Source organism: Bos grunniens, chromosome 3 (assembly GCF_055505025.1).
Source record: "Bos grunniens cultivar Pamir isolate PY7600 chromosome 3, Bosgru_T2T1.0, whole genome shotgun sequence".
NCBI classification, from domain to species: domain Eukaryota; kingdom Metazoa; phylum Chordata; class Mammalia; order Artiodactyla; family Bovidae; genus Bos; species Bos grunniens.
In genome coordinates, this window is record NC_141167.1 from 15,346,051 (window position 1) to 15,360,272 (window position 14,222).

Genomic DNA, 14,222 nt, shown 5'->3' on the forward strand with positions numbered 1-14,222 from the left:
AACTTGGCAAATAATTCAGCATCCTCGCTTGAAAACTGGAGGCCATAATGGTACCTACCGCGGAGAGTTCCTATTAGAGTTAAGTGAAAATGAGCTTGAAGCTTTCAGCAGAGGCCTGGCATGTACTCAGCGCGCAGTAAATGGTAGTCGTTATTATAAGAATTGTATTTGTTGAATGAGTGACTCTGGCATATAACGCTTGCATTGAACTTGACACTTGGAGCCGTCAGAGGCGTTGAACTGAAGGGGTGGCATCTTGCCAATTTTTTTCTGGAAATAAAATCTTTGTGGGAGGATAATCACTGGTTGGAAAGCGTGAGCCTTGAGAGAACAAAGCTCAGATCCCCAGGCCCAAGGAGCACGGAAGCGAAGTCTTCCTTGCGCTTAGCGGCCACCTTGCTGAACCTCCCCCGGACTGAGTGGCAGCCGGCTGGAAACGCCCAGCCGGGGCAAAGATGCCTCAGAAGCCAGGTTTTAGCAGAGTGAAGCAAGATCTCTTCTAATTCTGCTCATCTTTTTTTCCCCTCTCGATTATCTTATTTTCGGGGACCACACCCTGAGTGCGGGGAAGAAGGACTCCTAAACCGCGGGGCGGAGGCTTCCGCGCGGCCCCAGACCTGACCATCTATGGTCACAGAGCGCACCGAACTAACAGGAAGTGGGTTGCGCTTCCACCTTCCCAGCCCCGGCGAGAGCTAGCAAGGCAGCGGCGGCGGGTACGCCCAGAAATCCTGGGCTATGCCTGAGCGCCCCCGCCGACCCCTCCCCACACCCAGCCTCCGCAGGTCCTCTCGAGACACTGCCCAGAGCAATGGCCTCCTAACATCACAAACGGGGAAACCGAGGTATCCACGCCCAGAGGGAGGCGGAGCTTAGCTTGGTCTACTACTGTTGGAGGGCGTGGTCTAGCCTTCCGTCGCTCCCGCCTCGGGGGCGGGGCTCTTTTACCAAGCTAGAGGGGAATTCTTACTCCCGGGCGTGGCGGGTAAGGGGCGGAGTCACTAGCCGGGCGGCCAGACTTCCTCCCGGGTCCCTCCACTGGGCCGGCGTTTTAGCCGGCCCTTCATTTCCGGTGGGGGTGCCGCGCCCAGTGAGGGCCCGGAAGTGGGTCGCGCGAAGGTTGCTGGGCGGTTCTTGCCGGAAGTGGAGAGAGGCAGATCACAGTCCAGAGGTGAGACAGAAGTCTGAGGTGAGTGTGCGCGGTGGGGAGTGACTGGGGTCCACTCCTCGGCCCACTGGCCTTTGACGTTATTAATGGCCTTTCTGGCCTAGGTGCGTGCGGTGAGCCCTCCTGAGGGGGCCGGCGCTGTGGGGCTCTTACGCCGACCCCGGATCCTGGGCGCGGTCTCTTGAGGTGGGGCCGGGGTGACCAACTGAGCCGGGCTCTCCTGTGGAGGCCCTCCCTCCGCTGGACCTAGCGGTTCTGGAGGTCAGTCTCAACGGAGGCCTGATTCCTAAGGAGCTCTGACTGAAAGAAACCTCCGAGACCTTAAGAGTCTTCACTAGTCCTGGTCTCGCCCCCATTGCTTGGATGGGTAAACTGATTCCCGAAGAGACGAGGCTTGTCTTACTGCGAAACAATCGGAAACAATCTTTAACAGGGAAACAATCGGAATCTAGACCTCAGTTCCTTAGTTTACCAGCCCCAGATCCTTCCCCCGTTCATTTCCCAGGAACCTTTCTGTACCTTGGGGTGGTCTTCCGGTAGGTGTCTCTCAGGCAGTTGCAGGTTTAAAGGCTACCCGCTGCGTGGAACTTTTATTTAAAAATACAGCATGTTTGGAATGCCTGGGGAGTTGTTTTTTTTTTTTAAAGAGTGGAGCAGGTCTTTGTGTTTGCAATTTGAGAGCCTCCCCTTTCTCTTAGTCTGTAGTTCTTATCTTGAAAACCCAAGTTAACTTTATTGAAGGTATCTCATACTTCTGGTCATAAAATCTGTTGGCTCAGGTTTGGTCTGGCTCCACTGCAAAGCCCCGGTAGCCATAGGTGCTTTATTTACTTTGTTTGAGCCTCATTTTTTCTCATCTTTTAAGTGAAGATCTCTGCTCACCTCACAGGATTAAATTCTGTGTAACAAATTATGTTCATTCTTTGTTAGGCACTCTGCCATATCCAGGGGTTGCAGAAACAAAATAAGGTAGACCCTGCCCTTATGGATCTGACATTGGTCACAGGGAATTTAACAAATATTATAAATGTGATGCCTGTTAGGAAAGAACAGGGTACTATGGCAGTATGTAACAAGGGGCTCAGGAAAATCGCTTCTGCAGAAGCAGGGTTTAAGATGAGTTTCAAACAACGAAGAGCTCGATGAAGACAGGATGAGAAACTTAAAGCAGAGGTTAGTATCAGAACTGTCAGTTGAAGCTCTTTATAGGGATCCCTGTTCAAGTGATAAACGGGGTGGGGAGCCCAGCACGTTTATCATTTGCTAGTCATTTATTGAATATGTGTGAGGCACGTATGAAATGAGACGCTTGGCCCTGGTGACCAAGAATACAGTAGTTCTCTTGGAATGGAGGAGGAAGCAGACAAGTAAATCGAGGGTAGCTTACAGTGTTGAGGTGCGCTGTGTGGGCACAGGACTACCTGAGCCAGGTTTCCAGGCTTTGGGGAGGAAGTGGGAGAGTAAGTCTTGCAGGATTTATTTAGCCATATGGTGAATCTGAAAAAAGAATTTCCAGCCAAAGAGTCCAATGCAAGAAATGGAGACTGGGTGTTGAAAGACCAAGACTGGAGTTCCAGTAAAGCTCAGAGAAGTGGAGGAGGTGGGCAGTGGTGGGATCAAATATGAAGGCCCTTGTAAACCCTGCTAAGGAATTTGGAGCTTACCCTGAATGCTGTGGAGAGGCTTTGAACACTCTTAAGTAGGAAAATGATATGGTCAGATTGATGTTTTATTAATAATTTGCCTCTGGAGGGGGGAGGGGAAGGACCTTAATGGGGAAGTAGACGGGTGTTTGCAAGGTTGAACAATGGCTTGAACTAAGACAGTGAGAATGGAAAGAAGAGGAGGGATCAAATTTGAGCAATATGAAAAAGATGGAATCCATAGATTTGGAGGCTGATTACTTATGGAAATGAAAAAATAGAGCCTAGGACAATTGTCTGATTTTCTGGTTTAGGGAAGTGGTAGTACTATTTACCAAGATAGGTACTCAGTGAAGAAGGTTAACTGGAGAGGTGATATGGAAAGAAAATAAATTTTGGACGTATTTAGTTTGAGGTGTTTGCAGCACATCTAGGCAAAGGTGTCTAATAAGGTATCCCGGCTAGAAGAAACAGCACGAACAAAGATTTGGAGGCAGGAGAGGGTTTATATTGTTCAGTGAAATACTGGGGTCTTGGGTTTGTAGGGGAAGATAAAACCAGAAAGAAAAGGTAGGTGCTCCCAGGTTGTCAGGGGCTTTTGATGCCTTGTTTGAATGCATTTGGATTTATTCTGTGGTTGCCATTTTGCTTATTGTTTTGAGTTACTGCTGTTCAGTATAAAGAAATTACAGTTGAATTTTCTTCCCCTTTCCCAAAAATACTTCGTCAGATGTTTTGGAGGAGTTTAAATAAAGTGGTAGTAGTGAAAGTACTTTGTCAAGTACAACCTGTCATACAAATCAAAAGTAGTAGTATTGCTAAGCTTCAGTGTGTGTATTTTTGATTTGCAGAGGTTAGCTGTTTAGTTTGTAAAATGTTTCCAGCCTGAAGGATTGAAGCCTTTTTTTCATCCCTTTTCTTCCTTATACATACCTTTGTTTAGTTGCAGTTATTTTTCAACTAGGAACTGAGCCTTTAAAAAGTGACTTCCTTCTTTCAGTTTTCTGTGAGGCGTGGTGAATCAAAGATGCATTTTACTTAAGCAAATGCAGTGTCATTGGAAACTGAACCTTCTGGTTTGAAATTTAATCCTGAGATTTGAAATCTGAGGATCATCAAGCCATATCTTAGGCAGTCCTACTGATTATTTCTTTGCCTTACCCTCATCAGTTTATTTTCTATTAAGCTGGCTTTCATATCGATACTTAAGCTTTTCAACCAAACCAGACTGCTTTTTTGAAAAGAACCATTTTCATCTTGTTACCCCTTCACTGGCTTCATTTTCCCAGAAAATCAAGTCTAAACTCTTTTGTCCAATTTACAGAGTTCTCCAGAGTCAGATCCTTAATTTAGTTTTCATTGGGTGGTACAGATTGACATTCTGATTTAGAGAGTTCCAAACTATTAGCATTTTATTTGTACCTTTTGCACTTACCTTTTGCTCATGATTACATTAGAACAGAGTTTCTCAACCTCAGCATAATTCACATTTTGGGCCAAATAATTCTTCATTTTGCAGGGTTGTGCTGTGCATTGTAGGATTTCAGCAGTATCCCTGGCCTCTACCTATAAGATGCTAGGGGCAGTCCTTCATCTGTGATAACCAAAAATGTCTTCAGATATTGCCAGATGTCTCCCGCATGGAGAATAGTGCATGAGAAAATATCTTAGCTCTGATTGTGTGGTGTCTTATCTTCAATTCAGTTCTCTGAGAGCAGGCTCCATTGCCGTGATTAACACAGTGTATGGCACATGATAAGTGCAGTGTACTTTGCAAGAAATGGGTCATGGGTTTCGTTGAAGCGTCAAGAATTGTTTATTCAAGGAATTTCTGGGTGGGCTTTGAAGGACTGGCTGTTTTGTGGTTTTTTTCCCCTCAGAGAATGTGATCTTAATGAAGAAAGCCATTGTTAAGGCACTCACTAGAAATGAGATTTGTATTAGTTGACAGCACAAGTCAGCCGATTTATATTTCTCCTATATTGGAGGTATATAAATTCCTCTTTTCTTTGCCTGCACTTAGGCAGCTTTCTTTAGCAAACAGGGATTCTCATTTTATTTATTTATTTTTGGTTGTGCTGGATCTTCACTGCTGCGCACAGGCTTTCTCTAGTTGCGGCGACTGGGGGTTACTCTTGGTTGCAGTGCATGGGCTTCTCGTTGAAGTGGCTTCTCTTGTTGCAGAGCATGGGCTCTAGGTGCATGGGCTTCAGCAGTTGTAATACTCACACTCAGTAGTTGTGGGCTCTAGAGCTCAGACTCAGTAGTTGTGTCGAATGGGCTTAGTTGCTCTGAGGCATGTGGAATCTTCCTGGACCAAGGATGGAGCCAGTGTCCCCTGTATTGGCAGGTAGATTCTTATCCTCTGTATTATCTTCTGGATTCTTATCCACCAGGAAGGTCCCTATCATTTAGTTTAAATTGCATGCAGTTTATGGTGTTGTTATTCAACATTTATTTTGACTGATAAAATTGTTATATAGTTGACCCTCGTACAACATGGATTTTCAAGGGTTCAGTTACACAGAAGGATATGGAGGGCTGGCTGTAAAGTTATTTGTGGAGTTCCTGCTGCACTGAGGGCCTGTGCTCATACCTCCAAGTAGTTCAAGGGTCGACTGTAGTTTCATGACCGTAAAGTTAATGCAGCTCTAGCATTCACCGTGGAACTATTTGTTCTTGATACGCCATCACGTAAACATAATAAAAACTATCAAAGCTCTAAAAATACTCCTCAGCTACAATGCAGCTTTGTTTGCCTTATATTACCAGACCTGTTGTGTCACATTTTTCCATTCCACTGCAAAACATAGTTGAAATGTTTAAAGAGTGAGCTTTGTTGTTGTTGTCTTTTTCCCTCCAGGGGTCAGTAAAATTCCTGTACTTAAGTTAATTATAGAGGTACAGTCACAGATCTTTTCATATGTGTAGCTGTAGCTGAATCATGGCTAGGGACAAATGACATCCTTGAATCTATCTTTATGCATGAGAATGGGAAATGCTGTTCTGTTTAAAGCAACTACCAACTGAAATCAACCAATGTGGTTTTTCCTTATATAATGTAAAAGATGCCTACTGAGTGTTTTTATGCTGTTAGTCTTCATAATATGAATGAATGTTCATTGAATATAAGAGAGAAGGTAACCCATGACCACACAAAGTTATCTCTTTGCCCCAAAGCATTGAAACAGCTAGTTCTTAAATCTGACTTCAGCTTGTACAGTTACTAACTTTACTCACTCCTGGAGCTTTAGATAGAGGACATGTTTATTGAGGGAACAGGAGACAAGTGCTGATATTAGGCAGAATTCTTTCCCTCTCTAGAAGACAGACCTTTCTTGCTGGGGTGGCAGTGACTTGGGCACTAAATGTCATTGGTTTCATCAGAGAAACCAAATGCTTGGGGAAGAACATTGGCTCCTGATTTGGGTTAGATTTAGATAGCATCTTTACTGGGGTGAAGTGCTGTCTGTTCTTTGGTTTCTGGGTTACAAGCCAACTTGTAAGTATCCTGTTAGCATGTGTAGGTTTTGCTCTGTAACATGTTAGAGCCTAGTGATGAGAATTTCTATATTGTTAGGAGTAGAACTAAACTAATGCCTTATGGTTTAGCAGTAGCTTAGAAGAGATATCCAAGTGGAACTGTTTTGTTGTCTTTTGTTTAAAAGAAATTATATAACTATGTTTTTTTTTTTTTTTTTAAAGTTTGGAAAACAGAAGGGGAAATTGTGCAAAAATCCATTGCTCTAACTTGGCAAATATTGTAAATCTTGTGTTATTTTCAAGTCTTTTTCCACAGTGCATGTAGCTATTTCCCTGTAATTAGAAGTCTAAGCTAACACTGCAGTGAACATCTTCATGCCTGTCACTTTTCCCACATTAGTATTACTTCCTTAGGATAACATCCTGGGAACAGAATTCCAAAGTAAAGGCCAGCAGAAGCATTTTGAAGCAGATCGGGTGGGCTACAATAATATACAGGGTGACTTGTATAGTTGCTTTATTTTCATTTCTACTTAAGGGTATGACCTACAGGAACAACTACCAGACAAAGCAGAAAACATTTGATCATAGCAGCTTTTTGTAAGTAGAAATTCATTCCACTGCCTTAATTGCCTAGTGAAAAGAGGCAAGAACTGCAGGAGTAACCTGGTTCCATTTACTTCTGAATGACAGGTAGAAGGAATTGGGTTGTTTGAATTGTTAGAATGAGGAGAATATGGAGCAGCTTTGGCAGGAGTCACTGACCATTTCTGATTTCACTTAGTTTCAAACCACAAAAGAAGTTGCTGGAGAATCAAGCTCCTCGTTTCTTTTTGTTCTGCATAATATCCCTCCAAAAGCCTATGCATTCTCATTACTTAATGATGTTTCCTTGCTGATGACTTGTAAACTTTGATCTCCAGCCTTGATCTTTCCCCAAGCTTATTTCTAACTATTTATTGGATATTCCTACTTGGAAACTTCATCTTCTGTTCAAACTGTGTATCCAAGATTGATCTCATGTTCTTGCCTTAGTTAGAACATGCCAGAAACGTGTTTTTGCCTATAGCATCATCATTCTCTTACTCCCCTGAATTTGCCACTGTGGAGTCATTTTTGACTTCCTTCTCTGAATGCTACTATACTCAGCAGTACCAGACAGTTAATACTTGTTCTGTGTTTAATGCTCACTTGGTTTGTGTGACCTCAGAGGGCAGAACCAAGATCAGTGGGTGGAAGTTACAGGGAGACTGGTTTTGCCTCCATATAAGGAAGAACTTTTAAATACTTTGAGCTGTGCGAATGGAATAGGCTGCCTCCAGAAGTCTTGAGTTCTCCAACTGAGGGTGTTTGAACAGAGGCTACCTGACTAATTGCTGAGGATGTTGAAAGATTTGTTCTTGCATCTGATTATGCTTTCTAGACTCTTTCCCGATCCTGAGAGCCAGTGATTCGGTGAAAGACAGCTTTGTCATTCCTGCTAGACTCCCTCAGAACAGAAAAACTATTTTACTGTTAATTCAGGTGCTGGTCACTTAGTGCCCTAAAAGTGATTTTTTTTTTCCTTTGCAATATCAAAAATGTTTTTTTGCAGTAGCACTTTTATTTTGCAGCTAGTTGAATAGCTTTCAACCTAACCTAAATCCTAATATCGTCCTTCTTTCCCCCTAAAACTGATTCTCTCAGTACTTGTAAAAATTTTGCTTTCATCATATTACTCCTTCATTCAACATCCTTGAAAGGCTTCACATTTATCACAGCACGAAATTCAAATGCTGCCTGGCCCTCAGTGCCCTCCATAACTAGCCCACCTTGCTTATCCCCATAATACTCTGTAGACTGTCCGCTCACACTCTGTACTGAGCCTCCTTGGTCTCGATTTGCTTTTCATTGCTCTAGAATGTCTTCTCTTTTTTCTTTTAGTTTTTCTGCCCCACTTCTCTCCTGAAACCCCTGAGACTAACTCTAGTCCTCATTGATTTCTTCTGAACTCCAAGCATATAGTCATTTATACTCTGTAATTTAGGACCATACAACATCTTACAAAGAAAAAGCTCCAGTGTATTGGTTGATACTTTAACTTTTCCCAATCCAAATGAAATTAATCTCTTAACAGAACTTTAAAACACATAGTCTTCAGTATTTATTCCATTGGCATTTGTGTTGTCCTTCTCAATAAGAATGAAAGCTTCTAGATGGCAGAGACCGTGGGTCTGCCATTTCTTCAGTAGCTGTGACAGTCTGAGCACTTTCATGTTATGAGCATCTCCTATGTGCCAGGTTTTCTAGATGCTGGAAATTTGGGGGTGGGGGGGCAGTTAGGGGAGCAGAGGCAGGGAGAATGAAGAAATTTCCCATGCTTCTGGAGCCTATATTCTAGTACGTGGTAGGCAGTGATAACATTTTACCTTTGAACTGCATTTTAAGGCTCCCAAAGAGACTGTGCTTAGTCGCTCAGGTGTGTCTGACTCTTTGTGACTGTAACCTGCCTGGCTCCTCTGTCCATGGGGATTCTCCAGGCAAGAATACTGGAGTGGGTTGCCATGCCCTCCTCCCCAGGGGTCTTCCTAACTCAGGGATCAAACCCAGATCTCCTGCATTACAGGTGGATTCTTTACAGTTTGAGCCACCAGGGAATCCCATGAATACTGAAGTGGGTAGCCTATCCCTTCTCCAGGGGATCTTCCCCACCTAGGAATCAAACTGGGGTCGCCTACATAGCAGGCGGATTCTTTACTACCAGCTGAGCTACTTATCTATAAAACCAACTCATTGGATCCTTACATCTCCATGTGCTAGGTGCATGCATGCTAAGTCACTTCAGTTGCATCTGACTGTGTGACCATATGGACTGAAGCCTGCCAGGTTCCTCTGTCCATGGGATTCTCCAGGCAAGGATATTGGAGTGGGTTGCCATTTCCTTCAACCCAGGGGCTGAATCCGTATCTCTTAGGTCTCCTGCATAGGCAGGGTTGCTGTTCACCACTGGCCCCATCTGGGAAGCCCCAGGTGTGCCAGGTGATGATCCATTAAATGACTGTCCTGAAGTTTCACAGCTAATACATGACAGAGTCGGGACTCAAACCTTGGTCTCCTGAATCCTGAAGTTTTATTAAGACTTGAGTAATTAAGACTGCCTCGCCTTCTGAGGGTTTTATGATGAACACATAAATAGTTGGGAATCTGTATATTCATTTATGGACACTTACATACAGTTGTTGGCTATTGGCAACCAAAAATGGCAGGGAACAAGATTAGATTCTGTATTGGGAAAAATCTTATTGTAAATATTTACCTTCCAAATATGTGTCATCTCTACTGAAGGTGAAAAAAATATTGGCCTCCATGGAGGAAATTGAAGGCTGCTAATAATGTGACTCAGGATACCATAAAGAGACCTTGAAGCCACAGTGCTGTGCTCAGCAAACAGCTGGGGCTGGATGCTGTGATGAACCCGTTAGTCCCTTAAGCGCTTGAAAGCCATGTAGAGTGGTGGGAAGAGCCTGAGAATTTGTGTTTTCCCCACTCTAACTTCTGTCAGTTTCTTTCCTCTAAAGATGGGGATCAGTATCTTTGTAACATACATCATAGAATTACTAGACAAAGAAGCGGTAGTTTGATGATGTAAAGCATAACTATAACGGACTTTTGTTTTTTTTTTCTTTATAAATTTTTGTTTTGTTGGCTGCACCTTGGGGTGTGTAGGATCTTAGTTCCCCGACCGAGGATTGAACCTGTGCCCCTTGCATTGGGATTGTGGAGTCCTAACCACTGGACTGTCAGGGAAGTCGAGGAATTTTGTTTTTAATTGATAGTATATCATCTAATAAAGTTATCTTCCTTAAGGTATTTGGTTTGACAATCTCCATATCAGTGTAATTTGTGCCCAAGAAGGCTGTGTTTATTTGAAAGACAATGTTTGTTAGATCCTACAATTGGGGGGAAAAATTTTTTTTAAGAAAGGGGGAAAAACACCCCACACGTCTCCTCAGACTTGACACAGAGAGGAGACAGCCAGGCTTGTGTTGAGGGGAGAGAGGGTAAAGGCCCTTATTATTATCATTTTTTTCAAGGACCTATATTAACCTATTGTGTTTAGTGCCTACCACATTTATAATACTGGAATTACAAAGGCAAGACATGGTCTCTTCTGTAGGGTGACTAATTGCCTGTTGACTATTAAATGATTTTAAAGCTGTGTGTGAAGTGTATGGTAGAAATAAGTACACAATGAAATATTGTGGGAGACATACTGGAAATGCTTCTTGGTGAGATGATACCTTGGCTGAGATTTAATAGATGGTAGGAATTCTAGGGGCAGATTGAGAAGGGAAAGCGTACCAAACCGGAAAAAACTTGCTAGAGGAGGTGATAGCGTAGCTGAATCTGAAAAAGGTAGTAGGAGTTATGAGATAATGAACAGGTTGGGAGGGAAAGCAACCAAGCAGAGTGGATAGCATTGAAAAGTCTTAAAAGTGAGAGAAAGCGTAACTCTTTCTGGAGATTGCCAGTAGTTTGGGTTGCTGTGGAATGTTGAGGAAAGGTGTGGCAGGAGATAAAACTGGCGGAGAGGTGGGAAATTTAAAACAGGGCCAGATTGTGGAAACCCTTGTTTGGACTTTACTATGAGTCACTGTGGTAATAAGGAGAATGGATAAGAGGGTGTGTTACTGAAATTAGAGGACTAGTGAAGAAGTTATTGCAGTAATCTAGGCAACGTCATGATGGCTGAATTTTTATAAATCAGGATGAAGACAAGGGGCATTTATTTATGATACACAAAATAGAGCCTATGGATTTTGATGACTGATGAGATTAGTAAGAAGACAATTTAGTTAATGTTTATGGAATCCTAGCCATGTTTCAGGACTGAGCCAGTCAAACAATTGCACATGTATTTCCTCACGTATTCTTTCTACAGCCCTTTGGATTTTATGCTGTTGTTCCTGTTTTACAAATAAGGAAGCTGAGGTTCAAAAACTTTGGTAACACTCAGACACAGAGACTCCTAATCTATCTGACTTTTCTGAAGAATAATGCTATTAACCACTATACTGTACTGCTTAACAGTTTTCCAGGTTACTGTCTTTTTTTTTTTTTTAATTGGAGTATGGCTACTTTACAATGTTGTATTAGTTTCTGCTGTACAGCAGAGTGAATCAGTTATATGTATACATATATCCCCTCTTTTTAGATTTCCTTCCCATTTAGGTCACCACAGAGCATTGAGTAGAGTTCCCTGTGCTATACAGTAGGTTCTCATTAGTTATCTATTTTATACATCAGTTTATACATCAGCTCAGTTGTGTCCAACTCTTTGCGACCCCATGGACTGCAGTACACAGGGCTTCCCTGTCCATCACCAACTCCCGGAGCTTGCTCAAACTCATGTCCATTGAGTCAGTGATGCCATCCAACCATCTCATCCTCTGTCGTCCCCTTCTCCTCCTGCCTTCAATCATTCCCAGCATCAGGGTCTTTTCAAATGGGTCAGCTCTTCGAATCAGGTGGCCAAAGTATTGGAGTTTCAGCTTCATTGTCAGTCCTTCCAATGAATATTTAGGACTGATCTCCTTTAGGATGGACTGGTTGGATCTCCTTGCAGTCCAAGGGACTCTCAAGAGTCTTCTCCAACACCACAGTTCAAAAGCATCAATTCTTCAGCGCTCAGCTTTCTTCACAGTCCAACTCTCACATCCATACATGATTACTGGAAAAGCCAAAGCTTTGGCTAGACGGACCTTTGTTGGCAAAGTAATATCTCTGCTTTTTAATATGCTGTCTAGGTTGGTCATAAATTTTCTTCCAAGGAGCAAGCGTCTTTTAATTTCACAGCTGCAGTCATTGTCTGCAATGATTTTGGAGCCCCCCAAAATAAAGTCTGTCACTGTTTCCATTGTTTCCCTGTCTATTTGCCATGAAGTGATGGGATCAGATTCCATAATCTTGGCTTTTTGAATGTTGAGTTTCAAGCCAGCTTTTTCACTCTCCTCTTTCACTTTCATCAAGAGGCTCTTTAGTTCTTCTTCACTTTCTGCCATAAGTGTGGTGCCATCTGCATATCTGAGGTTATTGATACTTCTTCCGGCAACCTTGATTCCAGCTTGTGCTTCATCCAGTCCAGCATTTCTCATGATGTACTTTGCATGTAAGTTAAATAAGCAGGTTAACAATATACAGCCAATGTATTTTATATATAGTAGTGTATGTATGTGAATCCCAATCTCCAAATTCATCCCATCCCCCTTCCTCCCCATCCCTGATATCCATAAGTTTATTCTCTACATCTGTATCTCTATTTCTGCTTTGCACATAAGTTCTTCTGTACAACTTTTCTAGATTCCACATATAAATGATACTGTATGATGCTTGTTTTTCTGACTTCACTCTGTATTAGAGTCTCTAGGTCTGCCCGTGCCTCTTCATATGGCACTATTTTGTTCCTTTTTATGGCTGAGTAATATTTTATCATGTGTATGTTATATTTTCTTTATCCATTCCTCTATTGATGGACATATAGGTTGCGTCCATGTCCTGGCTGTTGTAAATAGTGCTGCAATGAGTTTTGGGGTGCAGGTTACTGTCTTGATTACCTCAAGTGATTGGTGGCAGTGCTGTAAGTGCTGTATTACTGAAACAGTGAGGGTGGGGTCTGGAGGAGCAGTGTTAGGGAAAGTGATGAGTTCTGTTTTGGACATTTCCTTTGGGACATCTAGTTGATGTCTAGGTGGGAGCTTGATCTAAAATTCTGAATTCCAGAAGGATGGCCTGAGCTGGATACACTGCTCTGGGAATTGTTAGTCTGTAGGTGGTTGTGGTGGTATCACTCGGCGAGTGGACTGAATAGTAATATGATAATACTGGTTGACAGCTTTGGAGTGGACATGACCACCTAAAGATTGGTATATACGTCATAGAGCATAAGACAAGGTATGTCTTTTGGTCCCTTCAATTCTAGGCATTCTGAAAGAATGTCTAGAATACATACATCTCAAATTTCAGTCCCCCCCTACCAAAAACAAACTAGGTACTGTTTTCCTATATTTGATTAGTGGTGGAATGAGATAGCTTTAATGATAGCCGTTTTGTCCTTTCTCATTCTGCTTAAGTTAAACAGCAGAACGATAGCTTGTTTAGAATTAAAAACTTGTAAGTACAAATGAAAAATGGAAAAGAAGAAACCAAAGTCCCATGAAGCTGTATTATTAAGCTATTAAGACTGGTAAGTGTTCATTCGGCAACCCTGGCAGCCTGTAGAGACACTTGTACTGTGTAACCATGTTAACAGTGGCCTCAACCTATAGCATCCAGTATGTATGAAGGAACATGTTTTATAACAGAATGAGTGGTATCTGTTAATGGAAGGTAACTTGGGAGTTTATTGCATTCACTGCCTTTCCCCATGGTATTTACATAGTGTGATGGATTATATATATCAGTCTGTCCCTGGATAGTACCCAGAACAAACAGGGCAGCAATTGGGATACTCAGTGATCATGCTGTGACGTAAGGGAGAGTTATGGATGCTTCTGGTCTGCTCCATAGTCTGTTCATTTTCAGTAAGAATTTGGAGGCTTCTGGTGCCTCTCCAGGCCAGGGAATGGAAAGGTTTATTTGGTTCACATTCTCATCTTTCTCTTTGATTAGCTTTTAAACAACACACTTTGGCAAATCACTAGCCTCTGAGAGATCAGAGCCTGTACACAGAAAAGAGTGGGCAGATCAGATCAGATCAGATCAGTCGCTCAGTCGTGTCCGACTCTTTGCGACCCCATGAATCGCAGCACGCCAGTCCTCCCTGTCCATCACCAACTCCCAGAGTTCACTCAGACTCACGTCCATCGAGTCAGTGATGCCATCCAGCCATCTCATCCTCTGTCGTCCCCTTCTCCTCCTGCCCCCAATCCCTCCCAGCATCAGAGTCTTTT

At 42.8% G+C, this 14,222-nt stretch overlaps 1 protein-coding gene across 12 annotated transcripts in view; it reads left to right on the forward strand.

The window, feature by feature from the left end:
- The first annotated feature begins 675 nt into the window (after positions 1-675).
- CAP1 (cyclase associated actin cytoskeleton regulatory protein 1) overlaps positions 676-14,222 on the forward strand; it is a 29,102-nt gene continuing 15,555 nt past the window's right edge. For 4 of the 12 annotated variants that reach the window (XM_086380907.1, XM_086380920.1, XM_086380914.1 and 1 more), the window contains exon 1: positions 676-845. In XM_086380907.1, coding sequence (XP_086237033.1) covers positions 739-845 — 107 coding nt within the window. In that variant the 5' untranslated portion in view covers positions 676-738. Of the gene's footprint in view, positions 846-1,129; positions 1,190-14,222 lie in introns of those variants that run through there. The other 8 variants (XM_086380964.1, XM_086380997.1, XM_086380953.1 and 5 more) reach the window with 2 other exon arrangements.